The 13680-nt window shown below is 41.7% G+C and overlaps 1 protein-coding gene across 1 annotated transcript; it reads right to left on the bottom strand.

The window, feature by feature from the left end:
* Positions 1–8199: 8199 nt before the first annotated feature.
* LOC119658099 (kelch-like protein 14) lies at positions 8200–10590 on the bottom strand. Its single transcript, XM_038065364.1, has 5 exons — positions 10529–10590; positions 10269–10398; positions 9642–10209; positions 8403–8619; positions 8200–8350 (listed from the first exon to the last, which is right to left on the bottom strand). Exons 3-5 carry the CDS (start codon positions 10105–10107, stop codon positions 8200–8202), a joined length of 834 nt encoding a protein of 277 aa, XP_037921292.1. The 5' UTR covers positions 10108–10209; positions 10269–10398; positions 10529–10590.
* Between the last annotated feature and the right edge of the window lie 3090 nt (positions 10591–13680).

Genomic DNA, 13680 nt, shown 5'->3' with positions numbered 1-13680 from the left:
TCGTTATCGTCAGCGTACTGGCCTCCACTAGTAGTTGGGTGGACTTGAAGAGAATGGTGCCTCGCGCATTTACATCGGCATCCCGAATCACTTTCTCTAAGGTCAGGTTGAAGAGGACGCATGATGGGGCATCCCCTTGTCCTAGACCGTTATTGATGTTGAATGGTCTCGAGAGTGATCCTGGTGCTTTTATCTGGCCTCGCACATTGGTCAGGGTCAGCCTAGTCAGTCTTATCAATTTCGTTGGGATACCAAATTCTCTCAGTTTTACCCTGGCTATGCTGTCATAGGCGGCTTTAAAGTCGATGAAAAGATGGTACAACGGATGTACATATTCCAACAGTTTTTCCATCGCTTGCCGCAGAGAGAAAATCTGATCTGTTGCTGATTTGCCTGGAGTGAAGCCTCTTTGGTATGGGCCAATGTTGTTCTGGGCGTATGGGGCTATAGATGGTAGGTACTCAGCAACGTGATACCTCTATAATTGCTGCACTGCGTGATATCCCCCTTTTTATGTATGAGACAGATAATGCCCCTTTGCCAATCGTCAGGCATTGATTCGCTGTCCCATACTTTGAGTGTCAGTTGATGAACCACTTGGTGTAATTGGTCGCCTCCATATTTAACCAATTCGGCTGTAATTCCATCGGCTCCTGGGGACATATGGTTTTCAAGTCGATGAATTGCACGGACTGTTTCTTCTATGCTTGATGGTGGCAGCGTCGCCTTTAGTTGGCGGGACCTCCAACTCGGCGATATTTTGGTTCTTGAGCAGTTTATCAAAATACTTAATCCATCGCTCCAATATTCCCATTCTCTCGGAAATCAGATTTCCTTCTTTGTCTCGGCAGGATTAACATCGAGGTGTATAAAGCTTCATCCTGCTGACTTGTTGGTAAAACTTCCGCACCTGGTGCGGTTGCTCAATGAATTTTTCTAGTTCACAGATTTGTTGGTTCTATCAGGCTTCCTTTCCGTCTGTGAAGACGGTTCTCCGCTCGACGTCTCTGCTTATTCTTTGAGAATGCAACATTACTCGGTATGCAGCATTCTTCCGTTCCGTAGCTAGCTTACATTCATGGTCAAACCAGCCGTTCCGACTTTTCTTGCAGTTGGGGCCAAGTATCTTTGTGGCCGTATCAATGACAACGTTCTTCAGGTGGTTGTGAAGATCATTTGTTGATGCTTCATCTCCAGGATGTCTGTTGACTGCGGTTATTGCGACATCCATTTCGCCCTTATAGATGTTGCGGAGGGTTGTGTTGTGGATGGCTTCAGTGTTAACTCTCACCTGATAGTCAGAGGGGATTCGGGGTGGTGTTGTAGTTCGAGCTGGGAGCACCATGCCAACGAGATAGTGGTCGGAGTCTATATTGGCCCCCCTATATGTTCTGACATTCATCAAGGCTGAGAGGTGGCGGCGTTCGACCAACACGTGGTCAATTTGGTTGAAAGTGGTCCCGTGTGGAGAGACCCACGTATGTTTGTGAACCGCTTTCCGCGTAAACCAGGTACTTCCAACAACCATTTTGTGCGATACTGCTAACTGAATAATCCGCAGTCCGTTATCATTGGTATTCCTATGTAACCTATGGGAGCCGACGTATCGCCTGAATACGGGCTCCTTCCCTACTTGACTGTTGAAATCTCCAAGTATGAATTTGATATCATACTTGGGACAGGCTTCAAGGGTCTGCTCAACTGCCTCGTAGAATTATCCTCTGTAGGGGCGTGAATGTTTATGAGGCTTATATTTCTAAACTTGCCTTGCAAACGCAGAGTACATAGCCTTTCGCTTATATTTTCAAAGCCAATAACAGCAGGTTTCATTTTTTGGCTGACTAAGAAACCTACTCCGAACACATGGTTTACTGGATGGTTGCTATAATAAATGGTGTAGCGGCTCTTCTCCAGGAAACCGGTCCATGTCCATCGCATCTCTTGCAACGCTGTTACATCAGCCTTATATTGGGACAGAGTATCGGCTAGCTGCTCAGCAGCATTCGGTCTGTACAGGGAGCGCACGTTACACGAGAAAATGCACAAATCGTTAATCCGTTGTCGTTGTCGGATTCGTCGTTGTAAAATCCATCCTTTCCGAGGCTCCTTCCGTGGCTTCGTTACATCGCTTTTCCGAGTAAGGTTGTCAGCCCTAACCAATCCATACTGTCGCCCTGATAGACTACCTGCTAGATCGATGAACGAGAACCCCCTCTTATGTGATATATAAACCTGTTCATCATCTTTCCCATAGTGTCTCAAAGACAAATAGGCCGATATATAGTAGGCATACCAGATAGTCTTTGGGATTTTGGTAACACAATCAACTTCTGCCTTCTCCACTAGACAGAAAAGGTTCATCCACCAACACCCCCATGCCGTAGTCGTCTTTCACAGTTGCGTCTTCCTATCTTTGACGCCAAAAAGCGAAGAGCAGTCTCACAGGACTTTCAATCTCCTAGAAGTTGCTATTGAGCATATTTGTATTCGTAAATACAAATAAATTCTTACGATGATTTTCTATGAATATATTCGTATTCGAAAAAGGGAATATTTTGGTATTTACACAAGTGAATACGAATACGACTGTATTCTCACTTCCGAAAGTGAATTCAAACATATCCGTATTTACGAATACGAGTTCTGTTGGGTGAATACTTGTATTTCCAAGTGCCAATACGATGTTTTTGTATCGAAATGGTAGTATTTGCCTGGGTAGCAAATGTTAGCGCCTTAAAGATCTGACCATGTCCTACATATGTATGGTAGAGTCAGACTTAATATTCAATGAAGAAATTAAAAGACTTTGCAGGCGTAAACAAAAGTATGTACATATAAACACGAACAATTTTTACAAGCCTGAAGAATTGCAAAGCAAAGACATTTCTTCTGGGGTTGTGTCAGGTATCATCAGATAGACAAATGTCTTTGCCATTTCGAACCATCTATGTGCGTACCGTGACGGGGCGTTTTGCAGTTCGTACACGTATATGTACATATCTACAGGCGTGTTGGCTTCAAGCCGAAATTACGAATTAAGTTGCGCACAAAAATATGTGTGCCATGTGAGCTGGACTATTCCCCATTTAGAAACTTAAATATTTATTATTCACCCAACAGAATTCGTATTCGTAAATACGAATATGTTTGTATTCACTTTCGGAGGTGAGAATTCAGTCGTATTCATATTTCCTCCTGTAAATACCAAAATATTAACTTTTTCGAATACGAATATATTTTTATTCGGCCTGTGTGCCGTTCACAAGTGGCAGCGGTAACGGTATTTTATTCTATCGAAAACCTGATCTGAATGCAATCGAGAGGCTTTCAAATCCTCACCCACCGTATCAAGCCACCTTTATTTCGGACGACCTTTTGGTCGCTTACCATCGACTTCGAGTTCAGACCAATCTTGGTGAGTGAATTCTCCTTGGGGCGAATTACGTGACCACACCATCGAAGACGCCTCTCTCGCAAATTTTTCACGATCGCTGGAATTATAATATATTGCCAACGAGAGTCGCACTACATCCTACTATTATGGCCCTTTACTGGTTATAATTCACCTATGACCGACAGGAACTTTATTATTTACCCTACTTCCAAGTGTTTCAGCCTGGCATCTAATACTATATTAAGTATTCTCCCTGGTGCCTCAACCTACTTTGCACGAGTGGCAGGCAATGTCCCAGAATGGGTGGAGGTTTCATCACTCTTCTCACGGAATCTACAAATAGTGTCCACAGGTATCTCTAGTTTCCCCAGCGTGCAGTGGCCAGTGAGTATTCCTACTATGATCCGAAGGTTCTTCTTGGCGAGGATTAAACAATCTTTCAAGCGCTTAGGTTCGTATCCCCCGCATTACTAGTACTCCCGGAAACTCTGAAGATTATCCTCTTTGCCTGTATCAATCGCAGAAGGACCACTAAGGCTACTATGGAGCATTTCCACATTGTTCCACTGATACAAAAGCAAGCCAGTCTTGGAGTTTGTGTATCTTCTTGGTTGTTATGCTGGGTTCTGTTGTGTCTGCCCAGATTACCGCCCCGTAATCATTGGCGTTTCTATAGCAATGTATATCCAGCGCAGCATTTTCGAGGTACATTTCCCCTTTTTTCTGCTGCAGACCCGGAAGTCCTTAGAACTCTTGTAGCTTTTCAACATATTTTCAATGTGTCTTCCAGAGTAGCTTTTGGTCTAGTGCGTTTCTCAAATATTTGACCACTGCTACTCATTTCCCCTACACCGCCATCTAATAGATATCACGTGATAAACCCTTTGCTTATTAGTGAATGGTACTATATTAAACTTTTCTGCACCAGTTACTAATGATTTATAGCCCAGCTTGGATTCTGTCACATAGGGTATCCTCATATTTTCTCCTACAGAATAAAGTAACGCCATCAGCATAACCCTGGACCTGTATTTCAGTTGTTTGGGATAATGGGGGATCGTACCAAATGGAGAGCAACTTACTCTCACGTTTTTTGATCCCCTCGTTTGGGGCATAGCATGCAAGCATTCAAAAGTAGGAACTAACGGTTTCGTCCAGAGCAGAGGCAACTCATCAGAAGCTGCCTCACCTCTGCCCTGGGAGCAGCGTGACAGAAAGTGGCAACAAGTGGAAAACGCTCCTTTATATATTCGTAAAAACACAATGGTGCGAATTATATCCAAGTTAAATCGCCAATTGTTTGCGCCTAAACTAGGCTAACGCTGGATTATTGTTTGAGATAATGAGGGATCCTAAGTCCACATCAACTTGATGTTGGACCGGACCATACGCGAAAATATAAAGGAGCTTTTCCCACCTGTTGCTACTTTCGATCACGCTGAGGCAGCGTCTGATAAATTGTCTGTACCCAGAACAGAACCGTTAGTCCCTATTGCTGTATTTCAGTCTTTGTCAGCTCTTGTAGAAGTTCGTCAACTACCATACTCCAACTTAGTGGTGATAGTATCGCGTCCTGTGGACAACCATGAGTAGTGTTCATGACAATAGAGCTTCTATCTGTCGGCACTTCTATTATTTGCATACTAATTAGGATCCTGCTCATCCAGAAAGCCAAGGGGCTTCTCTATCCCTTGTGGATCAGGGCATCTCGTATTTCAGTTCTTCGTTATCCGAAAGGGCATACAGCGCTATTTCTTTTGTTGCTATGTCATCCCGTAATGCATTTGTCAATTGGAACAGGGCAGTTTCGGTTGACCGTCTTGGCCAGTAAATGTGTTGGCACTAATATATCATAGTTATTTATCATTCTCCCCACCGATTTTAGTAAAAAACGATGTCAGCCAGACTTTTCTAAAAGATTTAGAGTGAAAGGAGCCCTTTTTACCCGCTTTCGAAATAAAGACCACTTTCGCCCACCACCTTGCCCTTGGTATATATCCCAAGGCTACGCTGCCCTTACCACCTTTAGAAGAGACTCTAAGATGATTTCCTCCCTGGAATAGTGCTCGGAAAATGCCATCTACTCCGGGTGATTCCAGTGGTTAAAAAAATCCTCACCGCCCAGCTTTCGTTAGCTTCCCAGCCAACCTCTTTTGCTAGTTTCCTTTTTTCCAGAAGGGGCAGCAAAGGATCCGGCTGACTGTAGAAGCTGATCGATGAATGGAAACTCCGGCACCGTGCGAAATTCCGAGAAGTTCAGCGTAGTGCCCGCTGTGACAAAAGTGAGTTTGCTGTTGCGCTGGTGAGGGAAGCTTAAGATGCCGCAGAACACAATGATTTCAGGAGTGTATTTCGCATCAAGAAAGAACTTGCAAGCAGTCGCAAACCTTTCGATAGTTCTGTGAAGGATGTTAATGGTCGACCCCTCATTCACGATGATGAGCATCTGAAGAGGTGGAAAGAACACTTCATTACGGTTTTCAACCGTATCAAATCTGGTGAAGTTCTTCCTCTTGTAAATGAAATGGCTAACCACCTTAACATGTGGATGTGGACTATTTCCAAGCAGAAGGGAAGTCATCTTCACTTAAACGAAATAAAGCCGGAAATCCTGGGAATCCGAGACCTTTCCCAGAGAGCGTAAAAAAAGCATGATCTTTAACACTCCAAATGGCATCCGTTTTGAGTGTGGCAATTGGAGGAATGTGCTCCCTGTTGTTTCAAAAATAATAGGTAAAATAATCCTGATGATCGACAGAGAGCATTGACCACATCACGGGCAAATGGCTCTGAATTTGGAAAGAAAGGAACAGAGAAACACCAACAAAATCAAGGTTTTCAATCTGACGGATCATATCACCCTACTTATCTGCATTAATAAGCAGAGCACTAGATATTTGAATGGGTGCCATTTACCCTTGGTAGGGTATAGCGCGCCAACCACACTTACGCACCATCGTTCGCGGTTACCTGAAACGCCCTTTAGCTCCCAGAAACACTCCTCCTATACTATCTATGTCAAGTATCTTTGGGGCGACCCACTCGGGTGAATTCCACTACGTAGCGGGGTCAGCAAAGTAGCTGACGCCCTCCTTAATGTGTGGACCTATCTACTGCCATTTCCGCTTTCTGATTTCAGCGCCAACGCCAGGCTTGTTCGCTGATCAAGCTCTCCGCGTGTAATAATATCAGGCCAGCGTACTCCGATGACACGACACAGACAGGTGTTGACTAAGGCCTAGAGCCTTCGAATCACAGTGTGGCCCATCTTCCATGTGCTACTCCCACATAGCAATACAGAAAGAACCCTAGCACGGAACAGTTTGGACTTGATCCTGGTACTGAGATAACTGTCTTTCCATATTTTAGACAAGGCAGCGAAAACGGATCTAATGTTATTATTGCGTCGTTGTTATTATTGCGTGTGAGTTGTAGCTTAAGAATATATAATAACGAAGGTCCTCAGAATGCTCGCTTTCTCCAACTTGAGCGGGAATTCCAGCGGAAACTGGACATTCTGGGCTTAACCGAAGTAATATAGTGGAGAGTATTCTTCTCCCTCTTGCGGAAATGTCGTTTTGAACTCAGAAAAGCCAAATGGTAGCAGACGCGAATCCAATATCATATCATAATAATTGTTTCGGAGACCACGTGCCTCCTTCCTCAGTGCTAGGTAAAAATAAAAATATTTACAGGATAAGGAAAAAAACCTAGTTCTTTTTTCAACTTATATACAACTGTAAAAGAAACGTGGATATTAATTTCAACGTAACATTGTGATCATGATGGATGATCTTAACGCCAATACGGTCTGAGTAACCGTAACAATAATGTTGAAGGTTTTTGATATCCATCCACCGCCTTATCATTGATGGAAACTTGTTGAGTTGTTGATGGTTGCTTAGCATCGCTTGCGTGTTGCGGCCGACCCATTTCTCGCAAAGTTGGAGAACTACGGTCCCCCCCCCCCTCCCGTTCAATATTGACTGCTTGAATGATCCAGCTATCGCTTGACATTGGGAAAGTTATCTTGCTTTTCTCGCATACTGCACAGGTCGTAGGCCACATCTCGAAGGGACGTCATAAGATCTGGCTAACTGCGGAATCGTGGAAGGGGTTGAAGGCTCAATTGACCGCGGCGAGGAATGACGGGCGTGACGCGCTCGAACTCCAGAAAGTTTATCGTAGTGTACGCCATGACGAGAGAGAATTTGCTATCACGCTGGTCAGGGAAGGGGAAGATACCGGCGAATGCAATGATTTCAGAAGTGTATACCGCATGTGGTCGCAAATTTTTCGATGGTCCTGTGAAGAACGTCAACGATCGACTTCACGTTCACGACGACGAGCAACTGAGGAGATGGAAAGAACACTTCAGCCCGGTTCTTAGCCGCATCACATCCGGGGAGGTCCCTCCTCTTGTGAATGAAATGGCTAATCACCGTAACATGCGGATACGCATTGTTCTTCAAGGCGGAATAAAAATCATCTCAGCCATCAGTGCACTCAAACGGAATAAAGTCACAGGGTTTGATCGTTTTCCGCAGTTATTTGTCGTTGTACCTGCAATTCCATGCAGACGAGACCTTTCCCAGAGAGTGGAAAAAGTGGAGGATCGTTAAGAATCCCAGGGAAACTCGTTTTGAGTGTGACATTTGTAGAAGTATCTGAGTGATCTGTGAACATTGAAAGGAAATGAATGAATTGTAGAGATAAAACACAATGAATGAATCCATAATTCACGAATTTATTTCATATTATTCCATATTGAAAAAATAAAAGGAAAAAACTGAAAGCCATTAAGATTATTCCATATAACCAAGGATAAAGGGTTCCTTGAACTTCCTTCGACATATTTTTAGCATCTTATTTTCACGAATAAATTCATAAATTCCACTGTTTTGAAGTGCAATATAGAGTCCATTATCGCATGAAGTTATTGTTCCAAATTCAGAACTGGAAAGAAATTGGGTAGATGAAATGAAGTTACAATACTTATTAAACTTACAATTCTCTTTCTATTCTAACCGAGCACTGTCTTGGCTCGTAAGAATATAGCGAATAATACCAATCTTTCCAGTAAATCGTATTTTCAACCAATGTTGCAGTACATCCCGGATGCTTTGAGGGAATTTGTCCAGCATTATGCCATGTGCCTTCTCTAGGATCGTAGAATCCGACAAATGATTCATCTCTTATGCCGCCGAAAACATAAACGGCTGACTCTGAAATTAGAATTTTTTATAGATAGGATATGAACAAATAATTATGTTTTTTATTGTGAAAATTTACTTCGTTGTCGTTTTGTTATTTCTTAAGAATTTTATATCCGTTAGTATCCTTCTTTTCATAATTAATATATGTCTCAAGTTTTCTGATATGAAAAGCGTCACCATTATAGAATTGCACAAGAGTGGAATAATAACTTCAGCAATTACTAGAGTTGTGAGATGTGCTAAAATTAGCGTTTACAGAACTGTAAGAGGCGTAGGCAACAGTATAGGAAACTGGAAATGATCGACAAGTCTGAGCAGCAGCTACAGAAAACGTTCATAAGGTATGACGCCTTCACACGAAATGCTAGCCACTCCAATCGAAAAATATAATATAAATATGAAATGAAATGAAAAGGAAACGGGGCATGTATTTCCCCTCTTTTATCAGGTGAAGATTGAAGAACTTCGTGAATTGCAGCCACTCTGTATTGAGAAGAGCTTCCTCACTATAAGGATCTATAAGCATCTGAGGAGTCTATGATGATTACTAGCTTCAGTTTTTTTTTAGTGCGTTATCTGCAGAAGTTTATGAAAAACTTGAAATATTTACAGAAACTTTTGTCTTCAACCAGGGTTGAAGTGGGAAAACCCGGATCTGGGCAAAAATTTTGCGCCATTCAAGGACGGGAACCAATTATTATTATTTCAATTGAATTCTGGCGAGACGGGAGGAGATAGGTCACTAGATCAATGCTTTGAATATACACCATATCAATTTAAAGATTAAATCTTCGTCATATTTATATGTAAATTGCAGCTGCCCGCCTCCTCAGATCAAGACACCTCAATCAGATTTTTTTCAACGTAGAATCTCACCTTCGCAAGAGTTGCGAACGCCGAATGCGGGAGTTCATTGAATATTCGATTCCCGGGGATAGTACAATGTGCCTTAAAAAAGGCCTGTGTTTGTAGCACTTCATGCTTTCATGGAGTACATGATAACTTTATTCAAAAGCTTCAGTAAAACTTACTGTAACAAACAACTCCAGGCGACGCTCTAGATTCCTGAGATGACGGCAAATCGATGAGTTGTCCTGTTTGCAAGTTGTAGCATGAAAACTCATTGCTACCAGTTAAGCCTGGCAAACTAAAGCCACCAGCTATGTACAGCTTATCGTCTATAATACAAACTCCAGGACGCTTCTTCCTCACAGGACATTCAAATTTACTCCATTCTTTCTCCTCGAAATCATATTTCAATCCAAACGATTCGTATACGCCATTGAAGGAACCACCAACGGCGAAAAGAGTGTTTCTGTATCTAACTGCAGAAAATGCATTATATTCCGGCGGTTTATTAATATTTAGTAGACTCCTTCTGTTTATATTAAATACGTGCATCTGTTCTGTATCATTTGTGAACATAAATAATTCAAATTCCATTGTATCACAACACAATTTTCCAATGTCCACGAATTTCGACGAAAGCTCATACATATGAGAATGGCGCTTAAATTCATCTTGCTTAATCCATAATCTGATAGCTTTGTACGTCCTTTTTGGATGGGTGAATTGTACAGCATTTATTACTACTTCAAACTAAATTGAAAAAAAAAGTGTTATCAGAAATATATATGTAACTTTAATTTCCAACTTACGTCCTTTTTGGGTAGTTCTCGCAATTCTTCGGTATCGTAAAGTTTGTGGAAATTATACGTTATAAATTCGAGTGCTGCGTCATGAAGATTAATCAAGTGATGTTCGTCTTAAATGATATGAAATTGTGATCTTAGTACAAAGTTAAATAAAAGTAGAATATATACAAAAAAGTGCATTCAGAGGGTTGAATCACTCTTTTGTTGCTGAGATACACAACAATAACGGCCGAAATTTAAGTTTATATGCGTCTTTAGCTCACCTTAAATACTCGTAATTATAAGGAATCATTTCAATCAAAACAAGTCGGAATACCGGAAGCTCGCGCTTCGGGTATAAAGGTTTTGTGTTCATCTTATGTAAGAGACGCACATTTTTCTGTCCGTATATAGCTACAAATTCAACATAATCCTTCATATTTTTCCAAACTACGAGACATACGTACATATTAGAGCCATAGATATCACGCTCACCCTAAACAAACAAACTGCCTATTACCTGCTGTACACATATATGCACGTATCTAAATTGATCGTACCCATATTTCCGATTTACGTCTTATACCTATCTGAATTAGGCACTACCCGCAAAGTTCATTAGCAAGCATATATTATATACCTACATACACACATGTCTGGTTGACAAATAACTAAAAAACTAAAACAAAATAATTGTCTGCGACCCAATTCATAAGAATTCATTTCGTTCTGGTATTGACGAATTGATATGTGATGATAACGTCATGCGGGTTGTAGAGTGCACGAAATTCACAAAAAATCACACAAAGTTTTATCCCCTATAACTTTGTTGATAATAGTTGGATTTTCTTCAAACTTGACTAAATTGTTCTTCATTACACGCATGCCAAATTTTGTACTTCTGGAATGAACACAAGGGGGTGCCGGGTAAATTTCTAAAATGTGGAAATATACTATTTTTAACTTTATTTGTGCAGATGTCGGAGCCGGATATATTTTGAAGCCTAGATTTCGTAGAGATGCACCACCGTGATTTTTTTTCAGATTTTTCGGTTGGATAGGTTCTGAGAACGTTGTTTTACACAAAACCTTCAAAATGGACTGACATTAGTATAAACAAGACGACAAAAAAGCACTTTTGTTAAAGATCCGAATCATTCGGAAGTCCTGTTTCCAACAGTTCAGTCTGACAGATTTTATTCAAAAATTTTAATTTTCATCAGTCCATCAGTCATGGCCATAAAAATACACTACACGATCAGTTTGCCATAATTTTGTCATTCAGACTGACGCCAGACTGATCGTCTAAGATCAGCCTTAGGATATTTTTATGGCAATGACTAATGGACTGATGGATTTTTAAGTTTTTAAATATAATCGGCCAGACTGGCGGGACGGAAGATTGGCTCAGTGGAATGAAGCTGCCATTGTTTTGTTAGTCGAAACATAGCTTTCGAATGGTTCGAATGTTTAAATCCATGCGACAAAGATTCTTTTTTTGTCGTCTTCTTTACATTAAAACGACAATCCACCAACTTTTCATCAGTTCATTTTTGATGGATTGACTTATGGCAGACTGGTGAAATCAGCTATAGATAGTGATTGTGATTTCGAAACTTCCCGCTGCAATTAATTGAGTTCGTTAAAAGCAACTTGAACATGGCATGACAGTTAAAGATCCGCAACGCCATTAACACCAATCCGCCAGTGGAGTTGTGCTCACTACTAGAATCAGTCTCACGAGCGAGATAAAAGTAAGTCCATGTGCGAACATACCAAAAATCAATCTTAGTAATAATACGGTAACCTTACAAGTCTTAAGAATTGATACCTGGTGCATACATAGATAATATTCTGGTAGCAAGCAATTTCGAAATTTTCAGTTTTAGTCAATTATCCCGATAAGTAGGGACCCACCATCTCAGTAGGATTTCTGATATACTGAAATTAAGTGACTAGGATTGATTTACGCTTGATTTTTCCGCTGGCACTTACTCCTTTGCAGGAGTAGTGTTTGAAATGATCTGCAATTCACTAGTTCGATTATAATTGGAGGAAAATCTTTCTTGTATAATTCGTAGTTATGCCATTTATTATGAATTATATATGTCGTAGTCACTACTACGGCGAATAAGCATCCATCAGGCTGAACATGGATTCTCCCTACCTCTGGGGAAAACTGAAGTCATTGTCCTGACTAAGGAGAAGGGAGGGTCCTCACAGTCCTCCTTTTTCAGATTTGTGAAACCATGGAACACACATAGGAACGAAGATGAGTTTCTTCGAGCAGATTCGTAACACTGCAGGCAAGGCTGCGGCTAGAATATTTGCGATTTGCTGTTCAATCCGGCATGTTAGTTACCCCTGAAGAGTCCGCATTTAACCGGCGGCCGTAACGTGGATTTTAGTTAGTTCTGGCTGTTCAGCCGGCCGCTGATCGAATGAAAAATGATTCGACCAACCGATCAGACATGCTTGTTTAGGCTGTGAGCGAGAATTTTATAGGCATCTTTATTGCTGGTGAACATTCTTGATAAATGCTCACACATAAAAATATCTCAAAGTCTCGTCTCAAGGACTTCCACGTCCAGATTCGAACTAATGATGTTGCGGCTTACCAGTACGTGGATGGTGCTTTCAATCCAACTGACGGCGGGGTGCTTTGCGGATGGATGATGGCTGGCGGCCTTTATCCAGCAGGCGTCGCTTGCTAGTGACTGCGGTTCAGTCCGTCTTTTTTGACGGTTCTAAAGTATGGGCTGAGTCCCTCAGTAAGAAGGTGTGCCGCCAGCGCTTAGCGCAAGTACAAAGACTAGGGGCTCTGCGAGTTGTGTTCGCCTATCGTACCGCCTCGGAGCGATCAGGAGTTATTCCGATCGCTCTTCATTCTGCCGAGCGGATGTTTATATACCTCAAAAAAGCGAAACAAGGAAACTCTCGCTTGTGAAATCATGCTACAGAGCGAGGATACGCGGAGCCGAGTGGCACCCTACACTTGAGGCGAAACAGAGGGAGATGAATAGGAGAGATGCCAAGGTAACTAAAGCTCCCTGAATTATACGAGATTGTTTTGCTCCTATACTGAATCCCAGTTATGCTGCCTTTGACCTATAATTAAATCCTTAGTTGCAAGTGAAGTTTTCGTTTCTCACATCCACTACAGTTTAGTTACCATACTCAAATTAAATAAGCAATAAACATATAGGGATGGAAAATAATTTGAAGCTTCCACATTATATTATTGCAAATTTTCCATTTTATTGATGATTTCCATTCAGTCATACCCCAATCGTCTAGTCACCGAGTGTCTGAGGATTGAGCGTGGCGAGTACAATCTTCTCCCCAAGTTCTTCCTCTCTGTGCCAGTGACAACCGTCTGTTCGTCAGGGGAGGTAAAGTAGTCCTCTACACTGATCGAAGTGAAATAAAACAGCTT

The sequence above is a fragment of the Hermetia illucens genome, chromosome 5, assembly GCF_905115235.1.
Source record: "Hermetia illucens chromosome 5, iHerIll2.2.curated.20191125, whole genome shotgun sequence".
Taxonomy (NCBI): Eukaryota; Metazoa; Arthropoda; class Insecta; order Diptera; family Stratiomyidae; genus Hermetia; species Hermetia illucens.
Note: the sequence above shows the minus strand (reverse complement) of the source record. Positions and strands in the feature narration are given on the sequence as shown.

What these genes read in the sequence shown, in the direction of transcription:
- LOC119658099 (XM_038065364.1), bottom strand. Translation starts at nt 10,107, where the DNA reads ATGTATGAGCTTTCGTCGAAATTCGTGGACATTGGAAAATTGTGTTGT. An exon ending in GCCTGGAGTTGTTTGTTACA is followed by an intron (nt 8,620 to 9,641) that starts GTAAGTTTTACT and finishes TTCTAATTTCAG; the next exon opens with AGTCAGCCGTTTATGTTTTC. An exon ending in GTTAGAATAGAAAGAGAATT is followed by an intron (nt 8,351 to 8,402) that starts GTAAGTTTAATA and finishes ATTTCTTTCCAG; the next exon opens with TTCTGAATTTGGAACAATAA.